This window comes from Triturus cristatus, chromosome 12 (genome assembly GCF_964204655.1).
Source record: "Triturus cristatus chromosome 12, aTriCri1.1, whole genome shotgun sequence".
NCBI lineage: Eukaryota > Metazoa > Chordata > Amphibia > Caudata > Salamandridae > Triturus > Triturus cristatus.
Genome location: NC_140595.1, coordinates 22,935,101 through 22,963,026, shown reverse-complemented (window position 1 = coordinate 22,963,026; position 27,926 = coordinate 22,935,101). Strand labels below are relative to the sequence as shown.

General features: G+C 51.6%; 1 protein-coding gene across 1 annotated transcript in view; it reads left to right on the top strand.

Annotated features, from left to right (window-relative positions):
- The first annotated feature begins 1,291 nt into the window (after positions 1-1,291).
- LOC146772249 (uncharacterized) overlaps positions 1,292-27,926 on the top strand; it is a 29,019-nt gene continuing 2,384 nt past the window's right edge. Inside the window, exons 1-3 of the mRNA XM_085637574.1 lie at positions 1,292-2,502; positions 4,244-4,340; positions 20,678-20,768. Coding sequence (XP_085493700.1) covers positions 2,266-2,502; positions 4,244-4,340; positions 20,678-20,768 — 425 coding nt within the window. The 5' untranslated portion in view covers positions 1,292-2,265. The remainder of the gene's footprint in view (positions 2,503-4,243; positions 4,341-20,677; positions 20,769-27,926) is intronic.

Sequence of the window (27,926 nt, the reverse complement as noted above, 5' to 3'; positions counted from 1 at the left end):
GCAGGAACCCAGGACACATTCAGTCAAAGTGCATCAACAGTTTGGCAAAAAGTGGGTGAAACCATGCACAAAAGGGGCACTTTCCTACACTTACAATCTGGGAGAATGGACTCCGTGGATTGTAGGGGTGTCCTGCTCATGCAGGGGCACCCTCACACTTATAACCGAGCACCCTGCCTTCAGGATTGAAAGGCCTGGCTTAGTGGTGACATAGGTTTTAAATGCAGTGACCCCAGATGTAAGGAAACTTATATATCTGTTGTAAGTGGTGCTAGCACCAGCTTACGCGGGCTGCAACGGCGGGCCCGTAGTCACAGTTTGAGTGGTCTCCCATGGGTGGCATAATACATGCTTCAGACCATGGGGGACCCCTGTTATACCTATGCCCTGGGTACGTTAGTACTTATCAGGGTACACCAGTAGCCAATCTGGGGGTACCCAAGTACTCACCATAACCAATTTAGGGAGGAAGCACAGAGACGGGGGTCCTGGTTACCAGGACCCCATTCAGACTAGTCAGAAAACAGAATGAAACCAGCAAAAGTGGGGGTAACCGTGAAAGCAGATCCTACTTCTCTACACATCCCATCTGCAAAAACTTCCCTAATTGTGACAATAATCGATTTTCCAATCGAAACACCTGCGTGTGTTATCTATACGGCGCAGTTTTCCTTGCGGACCTACTTTAGCCAGAATTTGGTGTTATGTTATCGTATCCATTTTCCTCATTTGTTTACTAGTATACACATGCAATTTCCTGCAAAGTCATCTATGCCAATGGTCGAGTGCTGTCATTTCCTGTGAGATCATTGATATGCAAATGAGCTCTCACACCTGAGAACTTTGAAGACCCGAGGGCTTTGCCCCTTGCTTGGAAATCCATCAAGGAACTGAAGTATTTCATGAGCCGGGTCCAATGGCTGACTAGGAAATGTAATTAAGACCGCATGGTAAGATGCACCATGAACCCAAATTCCACAAACGTTGCAAAGAGAGAGACGCTGAACCGCTGGAGAAAGTCCGGTGTGCATTTGAGGGGTAAATATATTTGCATTTACCACTTTCGAATTTGCTTTTAAAGCAGGAAGCAGGGCTGGAGGGGGCGGCGTTGCGAGACAACATACAGCTCGCGGTGACCTTGAACCGCCTTACGCAATCTGAAAGGAAACCGGGAGGGCTGGAAAAACCCACACGAAGGGGGGGGGGCGGGCTGTGGGGCAGTGGTGGGAACCCGCCCCTTTTGGTGTTCCCCTTCTCCTGAGCTTTCACCCACTTTCGGTTTTCCCGAGTTTCGTTTTCTTCCTCTCGTGGCGGATTCCCGCCCCGTTCCCGCTCCGCTTTGAGTTTCGTTTCTTCTTCTTCACTCGTCTCTGTTGTCACTGGGGTGAGGGGGCGCTGTGGGGTGGGTGGGGGGAGCGCCGGACGGCGCGAGACTGAACATCACTTTTTATTAATTGGAAGATTTACTCCTGAGACTGCTCACGCGCCAGAGTAGTGTGTGAGACAGTGAGTGACAACGAGTGAGACCCCATTCAAGGGGCGTCGACTCACCAGCAGTGATGACAATGAGTGAGACTCCAGTACAGTGTGTGAGGCAAATGATGATGAGTGAGACCTCAATGCAGTGTGTGAGGCCAGTGATGATGAGTGAGACTCCAATGCAGTGTGTGAGGCCAGTGATTATGGGTAAGACTCCACAGCAGTGTGTGAGGGCAGTGATGATGAGTGAGACTCCAATGCAGTGTGTGAGGCCACTGATGACCAGTGAGACCTCACTGCAGTGTGAGAAGCCAGTGGCGACCCACATTCTGTACTCTCTACCTCATGCACTGAATACACACAGCCTGCACTCGCTGTACCTCATGTAATGACCCCCGCCCCCACCCACCCCCCCCCCCCCCCCCGTCTGTACTCTGTACCTCATGTACTCTCCCCCTCCCCGGACCTCAGATGGTTAATATTCAGGCTACACGTGCCCGGAGTGCTGTCCTGACATGTGATTTCCTGCGGCGCTGCCCCATCGGGGATTTTTAGAGATCCCCCCGTCGGAGAGGGCGGGGTGACGCCAGGGTGTGCTTCTTGTATCGAGGATGGATATAGCAGGGCTGGGGTGATAGCGTGCATCAGTACTCTGGTTCTGGGACCCGGGCAGCGCCTGGCATCGGAACGGCTGCAGCCCCTTCAGGCGCACTGGGCCGTGCCTGGCATCAGACTCAGCACCACTGCCCCCCTCTGCCGGCCGCTGCACGACGTCATCACCGCGGGATGAAGCGCAACGCCAGGGTGTCACTGGCCGTCATCGTCAGCGCTGGGGTGCTGTTGCTCCTCTTGGCGCTAGTCTTTGTCATGTACTGGGGTATCACCCATGAGTGCAGCGCCACCCCGGCAGGCGCAGGCGGGGGAAACCAGAGCCTGGAGCAGCGACTGCGCCAGGAGCTGCAATCTAGCGCTGCGAACCTGGAGCGCGCCCACCAGGAGCTGGGCGCCTTCCGCAACCAGACGGTACGTGCCCCACCATATACTTGTATCGATTTGCGCCACCATCATGGCCACGCCCCCAACGGACCCCATCTCCTAATGTAATGACATGTAATGTCAGCAAGAAACCTCAGGCGGTTGACGCGCCTGTAGCTGAGATCTGTGAGCACCTGCAGATAGCAGGTCGGACATCCACAGGGTCGCTCTGAAGACACGCTAAGCCCTGGGGGGTGGGGGCACAGCCTGAAAGTCCCTGGACAAAGGCCCGGAGCGCTGTCTGCATTGTCACCTTATAAATGGTTAGTTAAAGATATATTTTGATCTGAAAAATGAAAAAAAATATGCTAAAACAAATTACAAAAAAATCATTCATTAGTATTAGCTATCAATACGAATTAATAAACAAAAATATACCGATTTTCAAATAAATAAGTGTTATAGTAGATAAAACGAAATAAGATAAAAGAGAACAATTAATGGAAAAGGGAAAGAAAAAGGAATGAGAGGGGAGGAAAAATAAAAATAAGAACGTGAAAGAAATTAGCAAATAGAGAAAAGGAAGTAAGGATGATTAGCTAAATGAAACAGAGTATGTAACGTGCAAATTTCCTAACACCACATGAGATACAACCATCCGTCTGGTGGCTAACATTGGCCTGCTCCTATATCGATACCACAATATGAACTAGGAACATAGAACCAAGGTGCACCGATGTGAAACAGGGAGGAATAACATCTACACTCACTCACTCCCTCAGATGTTAGCAGCCTCATCTACATCACCCATTTGTACTTGTCGATCAGAAGCCAATCAATGCAGTGGGCACCACCTCTTACCTCCATCGTAAAGTGACCCGAACCTGCAGGTGACACCACCCTCTCTGTTGCAGGTGCATTAGCCCTCCGAGCTACCTTGCTCATACTCGAGCCTCTGTCCTGCAAGCTAAGCACTGGTTTCTGTGGCACACTGTATGACCCCAAGAGCACTCCTATGTAGATTAAACCTGTAGCCTATAGATTTCCAGAGCTATCCTATTAAGATTAAACCTGTAACCTATAGATTGACAGAGCGATAGGTTGGCAGGGCTTTCCCATTGATATTAAACCTGTAGCCTATAGGTTACCAGGGCTGTCCTATTGATATTAAACCCGTAGCCTATAGGTTACCAGGGTCGTCCTATTGATATTAAACCTGTAGCCTATATGTTGTCAGGGTTATCTGATTGATGTTAAACCTGTAACCTACAGGTTACCAGATCTGTTCTATTGAAATTAAACCCGCAGCTTAAAGGTTGCCAGGGCTATTCTATTGATGTTAAACCTGTAACCTGCAGGTTGCTAGAGCTATCCTATTGACATTAAACCTGTAGCCTACAGGTTACCAAAGCTATCCTATTTATATTAAACCTATAGGTTTTCACAGCTATCCTATTGATATTGAACCTGTAACCTCTAGGTTGGCAGTGTTATCCTATTGATATTAAACATGTAGCCTATAGGTTGCCAGGGGTGTCCTATTGATGTTAAAACTGTAACCTACAGGTTACCAAAGCTGTTCTATTGATAATAAACCTGTAGCCTATAGGTTGCCAGGGCTATTCTGGTTAAATTAAGCCTGTAGCCGTAGCCTATAGGTTGCTGGTGATCTGGCTCAGGCGCACCATAAACTACTGATCGGCCATGTTTGCTGCTCCCGTGCACACAGGTAGTCACACACAGATGCCGCGTGCCTGCTCATGTCCCCCTCTCACCCCTTCTGCTTTAGGACATCCTGAAAGAGACCCTCGCGAGGCGGCAGCAGGAAGTCCTCGGTCTTCAGCAGAACGTTTTCAACCTGAGCAGCGAGAACCAGAGGCTGCAAGGTGAGTGGAAAAAACACAGTATACACGAATCACTCGTGCAGTACAGAACACAAACTGACGCCTCGCCCGGTGCTCAGCTAAAATATGTTTCAAGATGAAATGTGTGTTATTAAAATTAGATGAAAGGTTGAGTTATCTCTCCTGTGTTGAAACTACACGACCTGCGGGTCACAAACTCGTCCAATCTCTTCAGTTTACGGAGTGCAGTTGAGACCTGTTTTAAGACTCTGCGTCTATGTCTGTGCTTGGGGCGCCCTCCAGTGGCACAGTGTGTTCTCTGCAGCTAACGCTTCTTGTAGGTAGTTTTCATTAGGTCTGCTGTTACAAGACACTTTGATTTTACTAAAATCACACGGGTAATATACGTATGGGGGCCTTCAGCCGGCTCTCTTCATCCATTGGTCTGTAGTTGCGTCATTCACACATGTTCTACCTCCAGCTAGAGCGCACAGCATGGGGCTTACAGGTCAACCCCTTCAGTCCCGGGCCATCCTCACTGTGAGTGACGCAGTCTGCCCGTCACCAGGAACGCACACAATGTACCCCCCCCCCCCTTCAGGGCACTGCCTTCTTTTAAAGACTAAAACAAATGTTGCGTCCAGTCATTTTTTTTTAAATTTCATGACGACCAAGAAATTCCCCAACAACAACATTATACAAAACCACACAACAGCCTCTGTAAAGCCGAAAGGCTGGCAGCCGAAGCCAGGCCTACTGTGGTTGTAAATGTCCATCTCAGCTGAGACTCACTGTAGATGGAAGAGGGATGAGGAAAGGCTCATGGTTTTAATGATGCATGACCCCAAGACCAATGGTTTACGCACATCCAAGTGCTACTTAGGTAGCCAAAAAACATATTGTGAGGATACATTTTCAATATCTATTTAGTGATTCAGAATTGGGAATTTTGATTGGCCAATGGCATTCAAAGGCGTATATAACGATTTCCATTCTTGCATTGTGATTGCATTTCTATAGTGCTTCGTGTCCCTAACGAGGCGCTGGAGGGGATGGATAGCACGCTGCACCGTGGGGTGTTGCTCACAATCTTTGGATTTGCCTCTGGTTTGTGAGAGATCCTGGGTGCGCCTACCCGCTTTGGTAGGTGTATCACAACAAACTGTAGGCTTCTGGGTAAGCACATAACTCTTGTTGGAAGTTTCACACCCTGTAAACAGATTAAAATGGCTCCTGTTATCTATATGTTACAAGTTAAACTGCAGCAGGAAATCTACTTCTGTCCTAGAAATCTTGGAATCCTCACTTGATCTTCTAAAAGTCAAAAATGTGCTCCTGAGATACAAGTACTTCTGCGGGTACACATTTCTGACCGGTTATACACTACCTTTATGAAACGGCTCACGAGTACTTGAAACTCTCGCACTTATTTGATAGGCAAGTGAAATAAATTGCCCAGGATCAAACAACTTGTTTGAATGTGAATTCTAGACTTAGAAAAAGGGCCTTCTGCTCCCATGGCTATGACACTGGCCAGTCGATCACAACACTTACACGTCTTTGCTTCTCACCCTGATACCCTTCAGATGTTCTAGTGTCTTGTTCTGGACATTTCATTAGGACTCTGTTTATCGCAGCAGAGTTGCGTCAAGGTCTGCGATAACTCCAGCACATTGGAGGCCAGGCCACTGTCCATAAGACCCAATACTTCTGGCATTCCAGTCCAAACACATTCAAACTAAACATGGAGTCTGATGAATTACATTTTCAGGTTTTGTGGAATCCTACAAAACCTAAGGATCCAACTGCTTAGGCAAACCTTCAGATCATATGAACACCCACCTGAGACTGACCCCCCTCCAGAAAAAAAACAATGAAACCAGATCAAACTGCTGACCAGTGGCTGGGCTGGTTCCTGAGCCCCTGAGCTCTTGGTAACCAATCAAAAGGAGGAATCCACTTGTCTGATCAACTGGGGACCTCTCACCCAACCCTCTAGACTTACTCGAGGGTTGGGTGACTATCCCATCGAACACAAAGGCGCTCATCGGTGGAACCTCCTTTTTCCACAGACAACAACATGATGAAATCCCTGATGCTAAGGACCCCTGAGACCCTCTGGGGTTCAAGAAGGAGCAAGGGCCTGACTCTTTGCCAGCAGAGGATGAAGGGTTGGCCTTACTGAGAGCTAGAACTGATCTAGAACAGACCTTCTGCCCAAGGACAGAAGATACGGTAGATGACGCAGGGAACACCCTCCCAAGAACAGACCTAAGCCTTCCTCGTGAAGCTGGTAGACACCGTCACACGAGCACCCATCACTTTCTGTGATTTGTCTCACTGCACCCATAGGCCCAGCGTCCTGATCACAGATGACAAAGAAACACTTCCCACTCAGGCCACACCACCAACTCGCACCCTTCCCACCACACACAAGCCACTGAATAGGGTACTGCCTATGTGCCAAGGCGCTTTGGTGCCTCATCAGGGGTATGAAGCGCTATATAAATGATAATGTCACCATCCACTGACAGAAGATCTGTAGAGCCAGAGGGGACAAGTAGAGCCTAGTGCTGAGGCTGAGAGGCACCGCAGCGCTTTGAGGCGGCTGAGAGGCACCGCAGCGCTTTGAGGCGGCTGGGAGGCACCGCAGCGCTTTGAGGCGGCTGGGAGGCACCGCAGCGCTTTGAGGCGGCTGAGAGGCACCGCAGCGCTTTGAGGCGGCTGAGAGGCACCGCAGCGCTTTGAGGCGGCTGAGAGGCACCGCAGCGCTTTGAGGCGGCTGGGAGGCACCGCAGCGCTTTGAGGTGGCTGGGAGGCAACATGTCCGCATTCTACAGAACTCCTAACGAAACAAAATCCATCCAAAGTCATAAAATGGCTAATAATGAAGCCTGGGTGTAAGAAACAGGCTCTATATATACTGCACCAAAGTGAGGTACAGTGTGTATAGAGTCCAAGGGTCCCCCGAGGTTTGACAGAGGTTAAAGTCAGATAGAACCTTACTCTCTAATAGTGGTAGCTTGGTCGAGCAGTAAGGCAGTATCAGAGAACAGTGTAAAGCATTTGATGTACCCACTCAGTCAGCAAATGAATTCACAAACTCAAGAACTGAACTCTCGGCCAATTGTTTTTGTATAAAAATATACTATTGTTTATTTTTAGAACCAAGCAAGCCTGGCACAGGTAAGCTTTACATACTTTTCAGTAATAAGTTAATGGATATAGAACAGTTTGAAAATGCAATAGGAATTATACTTTGTTTGATTGACAGGGGAGCAGTAGTATGCAACACTTAGCACATACAGTACATTGGAATGAATAGGCTTTTTCAGTAATTTGCAGGTAAGTTACTTTTTACGCTACTTTTCTAACTCAGTGCTGGATACCTAGATTCAGCACTGGGACATTTCCTAGAAACAGGTAAGTAATTAGGTTTTGGTTATTCGCATGGTTTTTAAAGAATATTTTCAGTTTTCAAAATTCCACACTTGGAAACTTTTTGGAGCAGTACATTGAAATGAATGGGCTTCTACAGTAAATTGCAGGTAAGTTACTTTTCACATTTCTTTTCTAACTCAGCGCTTGATACCTAGATTCAGCACTGGGATATTTCCTAGAAACAGGTAAGTAAACACGTTTTGGTTATTTGTGCGATTTTTAAAGAATATTTTTAGGTTTCAAAACTCCACACTTAGAAACTTTTTGGAGAAAAAGTGTCAATGTTATCCTATGGAAGGAAAACAGGTTAACGGTTCACAGGTAAGTAAACAACTGTGGGAGTTAAGGTTCTGGGGTTAGACTCGGGGGTCTCCCAGGGTCAGTGATGCACTATTGTTGCACCCTCAGCGGCACTAGGGTGGCCGGGTGCAGAGTGTTAAGGCCCAATGTTATTCAATTGGGGATAGGGGGCCTCCGGTTGGTGGCTGCTGGCAAGCAGACCACTGGGTTGCGGGAGCAAAGCACCTAGGGTTAAGCTCAGAGTAAGTTGAGGACCAGAGCAGCACCAAAGGTGCACCCTCAGCGGCACTAGGGCGGCCGGGTGCCGGGTGCTGTTTTGTGGTCAGGTGCCCTGTTATTTTCAATGGAGAAGCTCCGGGACAAAGAAACACTGCAGGCTCGGGGACAAGGATCTTCTGGGTGTGACCACCACTTTGAGGGGTAAGTTGGGATGTTGTGGGTTGGTTAGGCACCGTTGGTTGGTGCCCACAAGGCCGTGTGGTGCAGGGGTGCCTTTTGACATCGGATTTTCTTACCGGCTCTAGTCGCGGTAGGGGAGGTCCTCTGGATTGAGGCTGCAGGCGTCATCTGGATGCTTGAGGCAGGTCAGGGGTCGCCGGATCTCGGGTCAGAATCGCCAGGGGGACCTCCTCGTGGTGTTTTTCCACTCGAGCTCGGGCCGGGTTCAGGGGGTGCAGAGTAGGCTGGATTTGCGGTCTCTGGCGGGCACCAGAAGCTGTAGTTTAAACATGCCCGGTGTTCATGGGAGAAACAGTCTGGGAAGTGAAGGCAGACAGGTCCTTCAGGGTTTGTGAGGTTGCTGGCTGCTGGACATGCCGGGATTTTGCAGGAGCAGGTTCGAGGGGAGACAGGCCTGTAGGGCTGGGGCCAAGTCAGTGGGTGTCGTCCTCTTGTTAGCTCTGCACGGCTCTTCGTAATTTTTCTTCTTTTCTTCTTGTAGGTAGGCTGGACCTGAGGAAGGAAGGTTCAGGGTGCCCCCTAAATACTAAATTTAGGGGCGTTACAGGTAGGTAAAGGACAGGGACCAATGGGTCCCTTCCCTGGGGTGGGTACACCCCCTATTCTGCCACTCTCCAGTGGGAGGGGGGCAGGAGCCTGTCCCTGGTTGGCTGAGTCCCCCCATCCTCAAGATGGCGGGGACTCGAGGTTGTGCTTCACCTTGCACCCCCCACCTGAGGTGTGGAGTTGGCAGAGGTGGGCACACCTCTTTTCCTCACTTGTTTTTTCCCGCCGGTTCTCCCGCCCAAGGTGGGGGGTAGACCAGTGGTGACCAGTTGCTGAAAGCAGCAAATGTTCTGGAGAGGCTCACAAAGGCGGCAGGCCTTTGAAGTCTCTCCTTCGTGAACCCTGCCCATCCTGGGGGAGGAGGCTTGGCATCTCGTCCCAGGATGTGCATTGTTTCAGGCCCCCGAGAGCAGCGAGCTCTCAACCAAGGGGTCCAGAAACATGTCTGGTGGTGGCAGCCTAAGCAGCCACTCAGTCAGGTCCCTAGTAGTTGGTCGAATTTCAGGGGGAATCTCCAAGATGCCCTCTGTTGTGCATTTTACGTTAAATCCCACACTGGCATCAGTGTGGGTTTAATGTGCTTTGAAGTTTGATACCAAACTTCCCAGGCTTCAGTGTAGCCATTATGGTGCTGTGGAGTTCGTAATGACAAACTCCCAGCACCATATACTCTTAATGGCAGCACTGCACTTACAGTGCCCAGGAATGGAGTTGGGCACTGTAGGGGCACAGGGCCTATGCACCTGTACCCTCACCACTGGCATAGGGCACCCAGCTAGAGGGGTGACTAATGTATGCCAGGGCAGTGGTTTGTGGGCATGGCACACAGGGATGTGTGCCATGTCGACTCTTCACTTTGTTCTGCACCAAGTCACTCAGTCTGCAAACGCAGTGTGTGAGTGTTAGGGTACAGGGCATCTGAGGGTTGCACAATAAGTGCGGCAACCCTTAGAGGCCTTCTCTGGTCACAGTGCCCTGGGTACCTGTGGTACCATTTACCAGGGGCTGACATGTGGCCAGAGATGCCAATTGGGTTTGTGTAGGAAGGTGGATATCTGACTATGGTTACCCCCAACTTTTTGCCTAGTGTCTAGCTGGTTTTTCGACTTAGTTGGCCTGAGATCCTGCCATTCAGGGTCTCAGGCTGTCTGCTCTCTCCTTAAAATGGACTCCATGTACCCTAGGTACATACACAATTGGTAAGGATCACCTTATTGGACCCTGTACAGTGTACCCTAGGTACCCAGGGCATAGGTGTACCCTAGGCCTCCCAGGGGCTGCAGCATGTATTATGCCACCCCTGGTCTGGCCTTCCAATCAGACACAACTGGCTGATCACTCAGCTGGGGCAAGGTCGTGTAATCACCCCTTGCTTAGATATAGTATATCTATATCTACCTTATATATAGACACATGTGTACCTATCAGCCACTCCTATGGCAGGCCTTAACAATCCTGGAGGCAGAGTGCTTGGTAACATGTGAGATGGTGCTCTAGCATGAGCTGAGCCTGTCTGCAGCTTTCGGAACCATGTCCTTATAGCTGTTCTATGATATAGCCTACCATATACTCTTAAAGTGCCTTATAATCTTAAACGGTTATGGTAACTATGGTTTGGCTTTATCAAAACATGTCGTGTAAGGTGTCTAACACTTTGGAATAATATCCCCATACCATTTCTGGTGATGAGGATATTATTCCTCCCTTCTAGAGAGAGAGAGACATGTTAAAATCCTACTTTGCTGTTTAACTCTAACCAAAGCCTCAGCATCACAAAATGGATGCTGCTGCCACAGACACGAGTCTGACCTCCTGCTGCTGGGAGTGATCCCGGCAAGGGAGGCTTGGACAATAGGTTTCCTGCTTGGGGAGGTGCTAGCACCTCCCCAGACAGACTTTAGTGTATTGGGGCAGGGAGGGCTGAAAGGAATGAGACATGCCTGGGGCACACAAGGTGTCCCATGCATAGTCCAGTTCAAACCGGTGCTGGGGCACTCCAGCCCCAGTCCTGGCGCGAAACTGGACAAAGGGAAGGGGGTGTAACCACCCCCCTCCCAGGTCCCACCCATAAGGCGTGACCTAGCAGGTAACCCAGCCCCCCGCATTTGGATAAGAGTGGTAGCTGGGCCCCAGGAGATTAGATTATCCTGAACCTGCAACTTGAACAGAAACTCTGGACCTTCGACATTCGACGAAAGAAGAAGACTGAAGAATCTCCCTTGTGGCCAAGGAGTGGCTACCCTGTGCAAACAGGCACCATCAAGAGACTACCCTTTGCTTTGTCCACGTTCTACGAGGAACCGACTGCAGAGCCAGACCAGAGCCTTGACTTCCAGACTTCTCCGACCCTGATCCACATCCACAACCGAGCTGAGATCCGTGGAGGCGACGAGAGACGTGGGACCGGCTACCTGGGAAAAGTGGCTAGTATCTTCCAGCGCAGCTTCTGAGGCACCCTCGAAGTTGTGCACCGGGGATTGAGAAGCCCCAACCCCAAGCACCATCTGCACCGAAGATCAGCCCCCCACACTCCACGAGTCCTGCGTGGGGCCCTTCTGCATTTTCCTGCTTGCTGCGTCTGTCCGGTTGCTTGCCCGTTGGCTAGTGGCCTTTGTGACGACGCTCCCTGAAATCTTCACTGCTGGTTTGGCTCCTCCAGACTGGCTCCCGCTTCCCTGCAAAAGAGAAGCACCCCAGACCTTCCTGGTCTGCACCAGAAGCAAGTCCTCCGTTCTTCGTGGGTTCCGCTTGCCAAGGCTTGGGGAGTCCTAGTTCGACTTCGATGCCGCCGACAGCAAGAGCCTTCGTGGGACAGCTCGCCTCCTGGTCCTGGTCGTCCTCGACGCTTCCTGGTCCTCGTGGCTGCAGCGACAAGCTTCACCTTCACCTGCAATCTTCACGACATTGCCTGGTTCCTTCCTGGTTCCACGTGGTCACTGGCTAGTGACCTTGACTCTGTCCCTTCTGCTTGCAGGTATCCTCTCTTCTTGATCCCAGCCTTGGGATCCACCGGACACTCTTCACTGACTGCCTGTCAGCAACTTTCCTTCAGGCATCCATAGAAGTCCACGACGAAACCCGACGCAAGTTCACGCCTATGCACCCGCAGTCCGTGGGCTAGGTAACTTGGGTACTTCGGTGCTCACAAGGCTAGTGACTATCCTAGGGTCTAGTTTCCGAGTCTCGACTCTCTAGCTGCTTCAGAAGTGTCCTTAAACTGTTAATTTCTAACTGCTAGTAATTCTATTGACTTTTACGCATTACGCGTGAGTGTTTCCACTCTGCACCTGAATCCCGTGGGCCTCCCACTTCCTAACTGTTGCTAGTGTAGTGTAGCCCCAGCGATTCCCTAGGCCTATCCTATTTCCGTGACAGTGGTCCTTATACCACTTCTTTAGTATATGGTTTGCGTGGCCCCTAGGGCCTAACTGTATTACTTACCTGTGTGACTTAATGTATGCTTAAATAAGACTGTGTTGTACTTACCTCTAATCTCATAAAGAGTGCTGAGGGTTTGACTAGAATAAATACACTTTATTTTATATATATATATCTGTTGTGGTGTCCTTTCATTTGGTATTCAAGGGATTATATATGGTATCACAGCTGGCTTCACATGCCATTCAGAGTTTAGCCTAAGACTGCTCTTGTCCATGCTACCACTAGGATAGCTGGTCTATAAGGTTGACTTTACAACCAATCACCATAAGGGTTGTTTGGACTGATATAAGGTGTACACTAGAACGAGTGACATCATACATCAGGCCAACTTCTCACAGTTTGTTTTTGGGGAAAGAACACAGGCCCTGGGAACCTGATTGGCAGGGACCCACGGCACACCAAGCAAAAGTGCATCAGTAGTCTGGCAAAAGGTGGGGGGTTTACTGCAACAGAAACCCACTTTCCTACACCGGGCGGGTAACTATGCTCCGCAAGCGTAGTTTACGTAGTTTTGCCTACTACGCGTTCCGTTGCGAATGCGGAGTTTAGGCAAAACTACGACTCCGTGGCGGAGTGTAGTTAGACGGCCCCTCCACCCTCCCAAAGTAATTATAAAGTAACGAAAAAGCCACTTACCTGCCTTGGCTGCCTCCTCCTCGCCATGACCGTTCTCCTTCCTTCTCCTCGCGGTCCGTCTTTGATAACCCCTATGTTGTCCGTCTTGCAAGTGCGCATGCGCAAGACGTACAACATAGGGGTTATCTTTAGAAGAAGGACGGCAGGGATGAGAAGGAGAGCGGACATGGCGAGGAGGAGGCAGCCACGGCAGGTAAGTGCCTTTTTTATTACTTTATAATTACTGTGGGAGGGGGTAGGGCGCATAGCGGAGCGAAGTTCCACGGAGTTGTTTACCAACTCCATGGAACTACACGTAGAGGCACTACGCCTGCTCCGCCCACCCTTACTAATAATCTACAAATTAGCAAGAAACATCGGATTTAAACTGCAAGAGACAAGTTAAATACGGGGCGAGGCTTATTAGCCGATGGCGACGTACATGTGAGCTCGAAGCTCTGCGCCGGCCTGCCTAGTTATCCTACCTAATTGCTGTTGCCCCGGCTCCGGGGGGGCAAACTGGACCCCGCCATTGCTGTCCAGCAGCTGGGACTGTGGCCCGGGAGTCCTGGGTGCCCGTGGCGCCGCGGGAGCCTGATTGAGTAGGGAGCGGGGCTTCGGCTCCGAGAAGACAAGATGGCGGCGTGAGGAATTTTGGAGCTCCCGATGTCTGCGGACGTGGCCTGCCCGCTCCCTGTGATTCTCTGACTTGCTCCGCAGACTGAGTGTGGGCTCTGACATACTGCCCTAGCTCAGTGGGGGCCATTGAGGCGAGAGCTGGGAAAGTGCTCTCCTGGAGTGGAGCCTCGCACGCTCTAGCGGAGCCCTCTCACGCTTGTCTGGAGACTACGGGACCTGCACTGCGGGTAAGGCGGCGCTATACTGGTGTGGGCTACGGAGGGGCCCCCTCCATGAGGCACGGACCAGGCCTGGCTCGCCATTGCCTGAACTACAGCATGCAGGGCCTTGGCCATTTCTCAGGCGAGTAGTGGGTGGTGATTCCCCACCGCTGCGCACTGGAACTTAACAGACCCTGTTCGGATCACTGGATAGGGGAGATCCCTGCTGCGGGCGGTGACTGGAGGCAGAGCTGCTCTGCGTGGGTGGCAGTACGGAGGCATAACCGGTGGGAGTGCTGTTGCATGCACCAGGGGACTGGAAGACGTAGCTGGAGGAGCCCCCCTGCGCGCCAGCACCCTCTCTTACTGCTTGGGTCTGTGAGGTGTGGGGCCCGGGCAGTCATCCTTGGGGTGCCTGTTTCTGCAATGCCACGAGCTAGAGGTGAGGGCGGCTACTATCTGATCGTCACAGCGGGGGCTCAGCTGTGGGGCCTTGATCCTACTAGAGGGGTGGTCGACCCCGATGATGCCGGTGCTGCTGCACGCTGTATTCCCTGTCTGAGGAGTGGAGGGACCCATGATATCGGAGCGCGCCATACCCCTGACTGTGCTGTTAATGGTGGTGGGTGGACACTGGTGGTTGGAGTTTTCCGGGCCATTACTAGAAACCGGCGGAGGCTGGGCCTGCATAGTCTGGTTGCACTACTAGGTGGACCCATTGTCTCCATCTGGCCCGGTGACAGCACTGGTGAACACTGTTGGCAAACCGCGCTTGGTGGCTGGTAATACCCTCGCATGACCATGGCGAAGCCCAAAGACAAACAATTGATGGCTACCCCGGATCACGATGATCTGGCCCAGCAATGCGGGCGACCTGACTCACCTGAGCCGTCAGCTGATACCGGAGTACAACAACAGGTGGCTCAGATTTTGCAGGCCATAACCGACACTAAAGAGACACTGCATCAGGACATTGCTAATGTGGCAGTGGGGCTGGGACTTCTATGAGCAGAACATACCAAATTTGCCGAACTAGTGAAGCAGACAGAATCATCCCTGGCGGACTTGGCACCGGCGCAGCAGACCCCTTCTGACCAACTAAGGGACATCTCCCACAGAGTGCAGTCAGTGGAGAAGAGAGCCAAAAATGCTGAAGGGCGTAATCGGAGGAATAATATAAGAGTGCGGGGTCTTCCGGAGGCTCCAGTAGGGTTGACCCAGTACTATATCCTGGAGAGAGCCCACCGAGTCCCAGTCCGACCTCTGGCCCCTGGAAGGCCTTCTCGCCCCATTGTAGCCAGACTCCTTCACTACAAAGACAGGGATCTCCTGCTGCAGATGGCGCGCACATCTGGGCCCTACACAATGGACAACAGCAGGGTGTCCATCTTCCCAGACAAAGCGCTGGAGGTCCAACGACGTCTCTCATCCTTTCTGGCTGTTAAGAAGGCTTTGCGAGACGAAGGGCTCCTTGATGTTTCCGGCTCGACTTCGGATTATCCTGGAGGGCAAGATGCATTTTTGCAAGGATCCCAAGGAGGCGTGGGACTGGATTGAACCCTATAAAACTGACCAAAAGCCGGCAGAGCGGAGCCATACGCCTCCTCTTGGGGAACAGCTCCCACAATGGAATTGGAGATCAAGGCGTCGACGCACCACCCTGCGGACACCTAGTGCCTTCCAGACGGAAAAGGAGAGAACCGACGCGCTACGAGCGATGTCAGAACTGTTGCAAGGTCATAAAATGCCGTTGGGGGAAAGACATCTGATGCCTCGGACTCGGACAGGTCTCAAGATGGCAGTGTTAAGCTGCCACATGTTATTCCCGGCACCGCAGATGAAATTCTTTGATTGGTCTGCTACCTTTTCTTTGCTCACCCTCACTCTTTCTCTTCCCGCCTATCTGTGGGCTCTCCTTTATTCCCGGGCTACCCGGCTCTCCTTTGTTTGCTTTTGTTGCGTTGCTGAGATGATGGGATGGTGGGGGAGGGGTCTCTAAATCAGTAAGTCATTATAGGGCGCCCCCCGGGGCGCGGGGCAATGTGCGCTAATTGAGGCATGGGCGCTGAGTTGGTTATTGTTTACGTCGCAAGGCGACACTGCTCTGCAGCTGCCTCTCCCCTTGTTCCTCTGTAGCCACTAGAGGACATTGCGTTTAAGTGGAGTTTGGATGGGGACTAGCGTTTTAGTACCTGTTCTGGGGTGGGAGAGTCTTTTTTTTCTGTTTTGTACTGGGATATTCATGGGGTCTAGGCGTATCACCTCGAACGAATTGCTAGAGCGCTGTGTGGGGTTGTGTCATGGGTTTGTTACTTGAACTAAAATGCATATCCTGGAATGTCAGAGGCGCGCGTGCAATGGTGCGTCGTCACAAAATACTTGCATACTTGAGGCGTAGGGGGGTTCAAATCCCTTTCCTTCAGAAAACGCACATCGCAAACCAAGCGGGCCTCGCCCTGCAACGCAGATGGCGAAGTCAGATCTTCTGTACGATTTACTCAGCCTTTGCGCGGGGGTGTGTTAATTTGGGTCAGGGCGGGGGTTCCTTTTCCGCCCGCACAACAGCTAATAGACCCAGAGGGGAGATATGTGATGGTTGCGGGATGGTTAAATGGCAGAGACGCAGTGCTGGGTAACATCTATGCCCCAAATACAGAGCAGCCGGCCTTTTTCACACAGCTGTCAGCGAGGCTGGCTTCACATTTGACAGGGTCAGTGATTATGGGCGGGGATTTTAACTCTATTACTGATATACTACTGGATCGGTCCCACCCACCTCTCCCTGATGCACCAATTCACAAGATTTCTAGGGCTAGAAGGGAGTGGCAGCATAGATGGAGACTTGTTGACACATGGAGAGCACATCACCCGGATACTCGTGATTATTCATTTTTTTCGGCATTACATGATCTCCATGTTCGTCTAGACGCGGTACTCTGTTCCCCAGATATTCATGCAGAGGTCAAACATAGAGAATACCTCACCAGGACACTTTCAGATCATAACCCGCTTTTACTGCAGGCACGCTGGGCTCAGGCGTGCTCTATAATCCCGACATGGCTCCAAATGTGGATTATTATAAATCCAGAATTATTAGAGGATCAGGTCTTTCGTGAGGTGGTGGGTACTGGAATCACTCAATACTTTCTAGAGAACACTGGCACGGCATCATCGTCTGCTGTAGAATGGGATGCCTTTAAAACTGTGATACGAGGTCACTGCATCACCAACATGATGGGGGTGCGTAGGGTGCTATTGCAAGATATAGAAACTGCGGACAAACGTCTGCGCGCAGTGGAGCAAGAACGACCGGGGCAGCCTGATCGACAGCAAGAGCTAGTGGAGACGAGAGAGGCAGTCGCTGCGCAGGTCGAGAGGCTACTCTGTTTTGATTATAAAAAATATCTAGCGTGCGCTCATGCAGAACAAGACAAATCCAGAACATTACTGGCTTAGTTAGCTAACCCAGCTCGACGGGGGACGGTCATGTTAGAATTATCTAGTCTAACTGGTGCGGTCTGTTATACCCAGCAAGGGATTAATGATCAGTTCTTTGCCTATCATACAGATCTTTATCAGAGCAAGGTGGCACTGAATAATGGGGCCCTTAGAGAGTTTATAGCCGCAGCAGATATTCCTACATTATTAAGGGAGCAAGCGGAACTGTTGGGTTGGAATAATACCATTGGGGAGATACGAGGGGCGATCAAGCACATGGCGTGGAAAAAGACTCCTGGGCCGGATGGCTTGCCAATTGAGTTTTATCTTACATACACAGATCTCCTGGCTCCTAAATTAGTGACACTTTATAATGAAGTGAAGCGAGTGGGAGAGCGGCCTGCCACTACTCGCGAAGCGATTATTATTCCATTGCTGAAACCAGGGAAATCGCCCTCAGATAGGACGGCCTATCGCCCGCTGTCTATGCTCACCACCAATTACAAGGTTTTAAGTCGGATCTTGGCAACTCGATTACTCCCACACATGGTCCACTTAATACACAGGGACCATGCAGGATTTATTCCGACCAGGAATACAGCCATAAACATAAGACGCCTACATCGTATCCTAGATGCTGACACCTACCCGAAAGAATCCGCTGCTATCCTGGCGGAAGACATAGATAAGGCTTTCGACAGTTTGGAATGGCCTTATCTGTTTCAATTTATGCGAAATTTTGGCTTGGGGGATGCTTTTGTGGCGTGGATGGCTCTATTGTACAATCAGTCTACCGCTAGGGTTAAAACTGGGGGATTGATTCCCGACGCTTGTGCAGTGAGCCACTGGATGAGGCAGGGCTGTCCTCTCTCCCCTCTATTATTTGCCCTGGCCATGGAGACGCTTGCGGCTCAGGCCAGAATGGGACTACGGTACCCTGGGCTTCGCGCGCACGGTCAGTCTCACTATATCGCACTTTACGCTGATGACCTCCTCATGTTTCCAGCTAATACCGCAGATGCCCTCATTGGAGCAAATAGTCTACTACATGACCTTGGCACCGTTGCTGGACTGAAAGTGAATTGGGCGATGTCTTGCCTGTTTCCCACCGCTCCGCTAGTTGATGGCCCGCCAGTTACGCACAGAGTGCAATGGGAACGCCAATGCATGACGTACCTGGGGACCCGAATATATCATACCCAAACTGATTTATTGGAGGGTAATGTGGGTAGGGCCATCAGAGGCCTTAGGAGTAATTTTGAGTTTTGGGGAACGCTCCCTCTTTTAGTGGCCTGCCGAGTGGCCCTCCTTAAGATGGTGACCCTCCCCAGGCTGTTGTATTATTTAAGGACCTTTCCTGTTTGGATACCAGCGTCAATTTTTAAGCAACTTCAATCACTAATTATGGGGTTTCTCTGGGCCGCGGGCAGGCGGAGGGTGGCGCTGAAAGTACTAATGAGAACAAAATCAGAGGGTGGACTGGTGGTTCCTGATTTTGGGACATATGATTTGGCGGCCCAGTTGCAGTGGCTCACTCAGGCAGTAGCATCGGAATTCTGAGGACAGGGTGGTCATGAAGAAGAGCCGGCTTCCGGGCAGACACTCTCCCGAATTATTACGGCTTAAGTCACTTACTCACGAATTGCGGACGTTTCGGCTGTGTTGGAACAGGAGTCAGAGAAGAGCGCAGATCGCGCATCCCTATGCCCCGGAGATTCCCCTGACCATGTGTACCGCTCTACCGCATGGGGTAACTAGGCTGCTCTGACTGACTGGGCGGAGAAAGGTCTGATTACATTAGGGGACCTGTATGAAGATAACATCTTGCTTCCCTTTGGTGCATTGCAGGAACGGTACGATCTGTCTCGCGGGGATTTCTTGCTTCACTCTGCGATTACTGCGGCCATCCAAAAGCATTGGAGAGGGGGACTGAGTGAACCACAAACATCAATGGCTTACCAGTACGTGTTATTGGCAGCAGGAACCTTTAAAGCAGTCACCTGCCTGTATCGGCGTATGATACATGAGCCGCTGCCTCCATTACTGTCACTACGGCAAAAATGGGAGGGGGACTTGGGCGAAGAGATTCCCGAGAAAACATGGGCTGAGCTGATCGAACGGGTGAAGTACTAGAAATGCACGCTTCGAGCTGGTGCATTTCTATATATTACATAGGGTGTACCTTACCCCAGCAAAAATGTATAAATATTTCGATACCAATTCGGCAATGTGCCCGTGATGCAATACAGTGGGTGCAGATTTTTGTCACATGATGTGGGGTTGCCCCCAGCTTGGGACCTATTGTGAAGAGGTGGTTACAATATTGCAGGAAATCACGGGTAGGGATGTAGAGCCCATCATAGGCCTTTGCCTGCTGCACTGGTTCCCCCATACGTCCAAGAACAAGATTACTAGTACGTTTTTGGACTTGGGCCTTCTTTTGGCGAAAAGAGATATTACAGCCCACTGGAAATCCAAGCAGGGCTCAGGCATTCAGAGATGGCAAACGGATCTCCTTAAATGGGCAGAGTGCGAGGGAGCCGTTGGATCACAACAAGCCAAGCGGACAAATAGCGAAAAAGCGCAAGAGGCAGCAAGGGTTTGGGAAAACTTAGTAGTCTTGCTCAAAATCCCAGACACTGCTCCGGATTTGGACTTTGTCACTGCTGACCCGGCTGCTCAGACCGGATAGCTTTATATTCTGTGATTGGATGTCTGTATCCCTGGCCTCTCTGACTGCACTAGCCTCCGACGCTGAGAGAATATATTGTTGATTGATGTAATATAGCATCATTGTCCCTACTCGCGATGCCCCGTTGGTATAATCATTGCTTATGTGGGATACGCCAGGGAGGGGGCGGGATAAGAGGGAGGGGAGGGAGTTCGCCTAGTAGCGGCAAGGTCGCGGCAGGTGGGGGTATTTTTTTTTTTTTTAATTCCCCTTTTTTTTTTTTACATTATCCACAATGCTAATTGGTTGCTGCTAATATATGTGTTTTCTAAGTGCCCGTTGACATTGCTGCTGAGGTAATGCAGGGTAATACTCGATGCATATGGATCAATTTCTTGTCACCTGTGCGTGGGTACGACTATGTAGTGACCTCATTGTGTGCCCTAATGCTTGCCAATATATCCTGATAATGAACATATCGGTTTGTTTTTGGAAACAATAAAAACATATTGAAAAAAAAAGAGACAAGTTAGATAATAGTTTGTGCAACACAAGTGCCTAACATTAACATTAATATATTAATGATATAATAACTTTTCTTATGCTCTTTCTTTATATTTCTATCCTAGATGACCTGCTGAGCTGGAGAGAGAACCTCTCATCCACCACAGAGGAGCTTCGTGAAGCAAAGAGTGTTCAGGAGGAGCTGCAGAGGCAGAAGTAGGTGGAAGGGTGGCAGCGGGCAGGGGTGCACTGGGGAATGGGGGGGCGGGGTCCCCTGCATGTGATGTGAGAGACCCCAGAGAAGCATGTACAGGGAGCCAGAGATCTCAATTTTTTCATGTTTGATGTCTGTAGCTCACCAGGACCTTTGTTATCATTGCATTCTGGGTCTGCAGTTTGCTCCTTTCTTATTGTAAATCCTGGACTACAAGTACCAGAATGCAAAGGAAAAAAAAGGAGAGTGGATGTGTTCACCTGTCATGAGACAAAGTGGGTGATGTCTCAACGCCTGCCGTGGTCTCCTGCCTGCTTGGAGTGCTACCCAGCCGCCGCTGGACCGCCCGGATCACCCCTCCTGCCTCCCACGCCTGCCGCTGTCTCCTGCTGCCTGGCAGAGCGACCCAGCCGCCGCTGGGCCGCCCGGATCTCCCCTCCTGCTGCCACGCTTGCACCCTGGTAGAGCCCGCCATCCATAGTTCCCGCCGCTGCCTCCCTGCGGCCCCGCCCACCACCAGCCCATTCGCCGCCCCGCTCCCGCCACCCAGCTGACCCGCCCTCCCAGGCTCCTTACTTATGACGCCCCCAGAGCGACCGCGCAGCGGACGCGCGCAGCGGGAGCGCCGACTGAGCGCCAAAGGTGCGCCAAAGGTAAGCCCGTCTGCGCCCGTCCGCGCCTGGACCGCGCCCAGCGCCAGACCCCCTGGCCCCCGCAGAGGCCTTTCTGCCCGCCGGACCTACGACGCCTCCAAAATCAACGCACACAACTCCGTTCGGATGCCCGGCAGCTACCGAGCAACACCAAGACGGAACAACGGACCCTTCTGCTGCCACTCCTGCAACTTCTCCTGCATCAGGACCTGCACTACACCCGCCAAGCCGAGCACCAACAGCAACCACCTGAAGTGCATTCTACTCAACACCCGCTCAGTCCACAGACACGCCATCCAACTCTGGAACCTGATCGACACAACATCCCCGGACGTCGCCTTCCTCACGGAGACCTGGATGAACGCCTCATCAGCTCCCGACATCGCCATCGCCATCCCGGACGGATACAAGATCACCCGGAGGGACCGCGTCAACCAGACCGGAGGAGGCATCGCCATCGTCCACATGAACACCCTCCGCATCACGACCAACACCGACGACACCCTCAAAACCGCCGAACACATGCACTTCCAGATCCACACCGACCCCAAGACCACCCTCAGAGGCACCCTCATCTACAGACCCCCAGGGACATGCACACAATTCAGCGAAGACATCGCCGACTTCATCAGCCCGCACGCCCTCCCCTCCGCCGACTACATCCTCCTCGGGGACCTCAACTTCCACCTGGAGAACAACAACGACCGCAACACCACCACCCTGCTGGACAACCTCGCCAACCTTGGTCTCAAGCAGCTGGTGACCACCCCCATCCACTACGCCGGACACACACTCGACCCCGTCTTCTCCTCCAGCAAGGACATCGCCTTCAGCCACGCCACCAGACTCCACTGGACGGACCACAGCTGCGTCCACTTCAGCTTCAGAAAGAACACGACCCACCACCACCAGTAACAGGTTGCACGCAGAAGCTGGAACAAGATCACAGCCGACCAGCTTACCGCATCCCTTAGCCAGGACCCCCCCGCCAGCTCAGCGAACCCCAGCCAGGCTGCCAACAACCTCACGAAGTGGATCAGCAACTGCGTAAATTATCTTGCACCGCTGAGGACCCCGCCCAGCAGACCCAGCAGTAAGAAAGCACCATGGTTCACAGACGAACTCAAGAGCTCAAAGAAGAACTGCCGAGCCCTCGAGAGAACATGGCGCAAAGACCCTACACCAGACAACATGACCACCCTCAAGCTCGCCACTCGAAAACACCACCAACTGATCCACGCCACCAAGAAAACCGCATTCAAGGAACGACTGGACAACAACGCACACAACAGCAAGGAACTCTTCAAGATCGTCAAAGAGCTCTCCAACCCCAACGCCGGAATCAACGACATCACCCCATCACAAGACCTCTGCAACTCCCTCGCCTCCTACTTTCACAACAAGATCGCAGACATACACAACAGCCTCAGCGCACAGCCGATGCACCCCACGACCGCACCGGCACCCCCCACCTCCACCCTCCGCACCTGGACCCCGATCAACACCGAAGAAACCCAACGCACGATGAACTCCATACACTCCGGATCGCCAACCGACCCCTGCCCACACCACGTCTTCAACAAGGCCGACTCCGTCATCGCACCCTACCTACGGGACATCATCAACGCCTCCTTCGACACCGCCACCTTCCCGGAGAGCTGGAAGCACGCCGAACTCAGCGCGCTACTGTAGAAACCATCAGCGGACCCCACCGAACTCAAAAACTACCGCCCCATCTCGCTCCTCCCGTTCCCGGCCAAAGTCATTGAGAAGACAGTCAACAAGCAGCTTGCCGCCTTCCTCGAGACCAACGGATCCCTCGACCTCTCGCAGTCTGGCTTCCGGGCCAACCACAGCACAGAGACCGCCCTCATCGCAGCCACCGACGACATCCGAGCCCTGCTCGACAACGGGGAGACTGCAGCCCTCATCTTCCTGGACCTCTCCGCGGCATTCGACACTGTCTGCCACCGCACCCTTGTGCAGCGCCTCAGCAACGTCGGAGTCCAAGAGAAGGCACTCGAATGGATCATCTCCTTCCTCGCCGGAAGGACACAGAGAGTCCGCCTCCCCCGTTCAAATCAGAAGCCACCGAAGTCATCTGCGGCGTTCCTCACCGCTCCTCGCTCAGCCCCACCCTCTTCAATGTCTATGAGCCCCCTCGCGGCCATCGCACGCCAGCACAACCTCAACATCCTCTCCTACGCCGATGACACCCAGCTGATCCTCTCCCTCACCAACGACCCCGCCACCGCCAGAGCCAACCTACACGAAGGGATGAAAGACGTAGCCGAGTGGATGAAGATCAGCCGCCTGAAACTGAACTCAGACAAGACGGAGGTCCTGATCCTAGGCTCGTCGCCCTCCACCTGGGACGACTCCTGGTGGCCTCCCGCCCTGGGCAGCGCACCCATACCAACAGACCACGCACGCAACCTGGGCTTCATCCTGGACTCCTCCCTCTCCATGACCAGACAAGTCAACACCGTCTCCTCCTCGTGCTTCAACATCCTGCGCATGCTACGCAAGATCTTCCGGTGGATCCCCACCGAGACCAGGAAGACGGTCACCCAGGCCCTCGTCACCAGCCGACTGGACTACGGCAACGCCCTCTACGCCGGTACCACGACCAAACTCCAGAAGAGACTCCAGCGGATCCAGAACGCCTCAGCAAGACTCATCCTCAACATCCCCCGGCACAGCCACATCTCAGGACCCCTGAGAGACCTGCACTGGCTCCCGGTCAACAAGAGAATCACGTTCCGACTCCTAACCCACGCACACGAAGCCCTCCACAACCAAGGCCCAAGATACCTCAACAACCGCCTCAGCTTCTACACTCCTACACGCCAGCTCCATTCGACCAACCACGCCCTCGCCGCCGTCCCCCGCATCCGAAGGGCAACCGCAGGAGGAAGGTCCTTCTCCTACCTGGCCGCCAAGATGTGGAACTCCCTCCCGACCCACCTCCCCCGGACTCAAGAGCACCTCGCCTTCAGGAAACAGCTCAAGACCTGGCTGTTCGAGCAGTAACAGTCCCCCCCCCCCTCCCCAAGCGCCTTGAGACCCCCCCCGGTGAGTAGCGCGCTATATAAATGCTCAGATTGATTGATTGAAGAGACGCGGAGGCTTACGTCGATGAAGACTTTGACAGTCTCAGCCTGGCGTCCGGTGTGCAGCCCACTTTGGCCTCAGTGGATATATTGTTATTTGTGAAACACGTGTGATATCACAAATGAGGGGTATAAATTGGTCACTCACCTTTCAGTGGTCTCTCCATACAACATGCTCCAGGGACACAGGTTTGACGATGATTGCACGATCCCACTTACACTAGCGATAGCCAACAAGCAACCTACACACAGCAGATGTACGCAAGATAGTTGCCACATTTTCAAAATAATAACAAGGACCCACTGGCAATAAAGTGGGCGTCCAGCAAAGGGACACAAATAGTTGCCTTTACCCAGGCCTGCATCTCTATCGATCACCAGCAAGACGCATTCCAGAAGGTTCCTTTCTTTGATGTTTTGAAAAAGCAACAATCACACCAGCTTGCCATGGTGAGGTGTGTTGGCCCTGCCAATACTAGTCACTTTACAAACTTTAACGACATCTGCCTAAGCCAGAAAAAATTCTCTTTGTATCTATGCATGCTGCGGCTCTGAAGGATAGCACCCCTATCGAGGCTCATTAACCATGCATGTCCTAGGTTTCTGGGAATGGGAACCCCATTCACCAAATCCTTTCTGTGGAAGACGCTGGACCAGGATGCTGTCACGGAATCCTTTCTGTTGAAGACGCTAGACCAGGATGCTCTCACCGAATCCTTTCTGTTGAAGACGCTAGACCAGGATGCTGTCACCGAATCCTTTCTGTTGAAGACGCTGGACCAGGATGATGTCATGGAATCCTTTCTGTTGAAGACGCTAGACCAGGATGCTGTCACGGAATCCTTTCTGTTGAAGACGCTGGACCAGGATGCGGTCACGAAATCCTTTCTGTTGAAGAGGCTAGACCAGGATGCTGTCACTGAATCCTTTCTGTTGAAGACGCTGGACCAGGACGCTGTCACGGAATCCTTTCTGTTGAAGACGCTAGACCAGGATGCTGTCACGGAATCCTTTCTGTTGAAGATGCTAGACTAAGATGCTGTCACTGAATCCTTTTTGTTGAAGACGCTGGACCAGGATGCTGTCACGGAATCCTTTCTGTTGAAGACGCTGGACCAGGATGTGGTCACCGAATCCTTTCTGTTGAAGACGCTAGACCAGGATGCTGTCACGGAATACTTTCTGTTGAAGACGCTAGACCAGGATGCTGTCACAGAATCCTTTCTGTTGAAGACGCTACACCAGGATGCTGTCACGGAATCCTTTCTGTTGAAGACGCTGGGCCAGGATGCTGTCACCGACTCCTTTCTGTTGAAGACGCTGGACCAGGATGCTGTCACCGAATCCTTTCTGTTGAAGACGCTAGACCAGGATGCTGTCACGGAATCCTTTCTGTTGAAGCCGCTAGACCAGGATGCTGTCACCGAATCCTTTCTGTTGAAGACGCTAGACCAGGATGCGGTCACGAAATCCTCTCTGTTGAAGACGCTAGACCAGGATGCTGTCACAGAATCCTTTCTGTTGAAGACGCTAGACCAGGATGCTGTCACTGAATCCTTTTTGTTGAAGACGCTAGACCAGGATGCTGTCACCGAATCCTTTCTGTTGAAGATGCTGGCCAAGATGCTGTCACGGAATCCTTTCTGTTGAAGATGCTAGACCAGGATGCTGTCACGGAATCCTTTCTGTTGAAGACGCTGGGCCAGGATGCTGTCACCGACTCCTTTCTGTTGAAGACGCTGGACCAGGATGCTGTCACTGAATCCTTTCTGTTGAAGACGCTAGACCAGGATGCTGTCACGGAATCCTTTCTGTTGAAGACGCTAGACCAGGATGCTGTCACGGAATCCTTTCTGTTGAAGACGCTAGACCAGGATGCTGTCACCGAATCCTTTCTGTTGAAGACGCTAGACCAGGATGCGGTCACGAAATCCTTTCTGTTGAAGACGCTAGACCAGGATGCTGTCACAGAATCCTTTCTGTTGAAGACGCTAGACCAGGATGCTGTCACTGAATCCTTTCTGTTGAAGACGCTAGACCAGGATGCTGTCACTGAATCCTTTCTGTTGAAGATGCTGGCCAAGATGCTGTCACGGAATCCTTTCTGTTGAAGACGCTAGACCCGGATGCTGTCACGGAATCCTTTCTGTTGAAGTTGCTAGACCAGGATGCTGTCACGGAATCCTTTCTGTTGAAGACGCTGGGCCAGGATGCTGTCACCGACTCCTTTCTGTTGAAGACGCTGGACCAGGATGCTGTCACCGAATCCTTTCTGTTGAAGACGCTAGACCAGGATGCTGTCACAGAATCCTTTCTGTTGAAGACGCTGGACCAGGATGCTGTCACCGAATCCTTTCTGTTGAAGACGCTAGACCAGGATGCCGTCACCGAATCCTTTCTGTTGAAGACGCTAGACCAGGATGCTGTCACCGAATCCTTTCTGTTGAAGACGCTGGACCAGGATGCTGTCACCGAATCCTTTCTGTTGAAGATGCTAGACCAGGATGCTGTCACGGAATCCTTTCTGTTGAAGACGCTAGACCCGGATGCTGTCACGGAATCCTTTCTGTTAAAGACGCTAGACCAGGATGCTGTCACCGAATCCTTTCTGTTGAAGACGCTGGACCAGGATGCTGTCACCGAATCCTTTCTCTTGAAGACGCTGGGCCAGGATGCTGTCACCGAATCCTTTCTGTTGAAGACGCTGGACCAGGATGCTGTCACCGAATCCTTTCTGTTGAAGACGCTGGGCCAGGATGCTGTTGTCCGTCACAGTAGCAGACCAGATATACACATTCAGCGACAATCCAGGCAGCTGCCTAATTCTTTAAGAGAGAATTCAAACATCTGGCTTGGAGTCCCACCGACCATGAATAGTAGTATCCGTGGAGTAAACCTCTGCGGATATCGAGCCGGAGGGAGAAGGACAAACCTGCAACCAGACGACAGTCGCTAGTTACCAGATTCAATTCCTAATTCCATTCACCATAAAATCTATCCGTTAGACCCCTTTAATCTTGGTAAATAAATGTTTCCATCTAGACGAGGCTTTAATAGCTCCAGAGTCTAATCTTCTATAAATGTATGAGGGTTGGTGTATGTTCTATGTAAGAACGCTGAGGGCAAAAAATTGTGGAGCCAAATTATTGAGACCTTACTCTCAAGGTCCAGAATCTTGTGATGGTAAGTACATATAGATAAGCAGAGATTTACTCTTCCTACCTCCATTTCGCCATAGCTTATATACATAGTCAAGGTACACGTATGTGAAGTAAAGCACTGTAAATGTGTAGGTACCCTTGTATACTTGCCCTCACAGTAGTTTGGTTAAACTACTAGCCTTGTAGTCCTAATTTCATAGGGCGTGGATTGACTCCATTTCTGTTTTTCCACA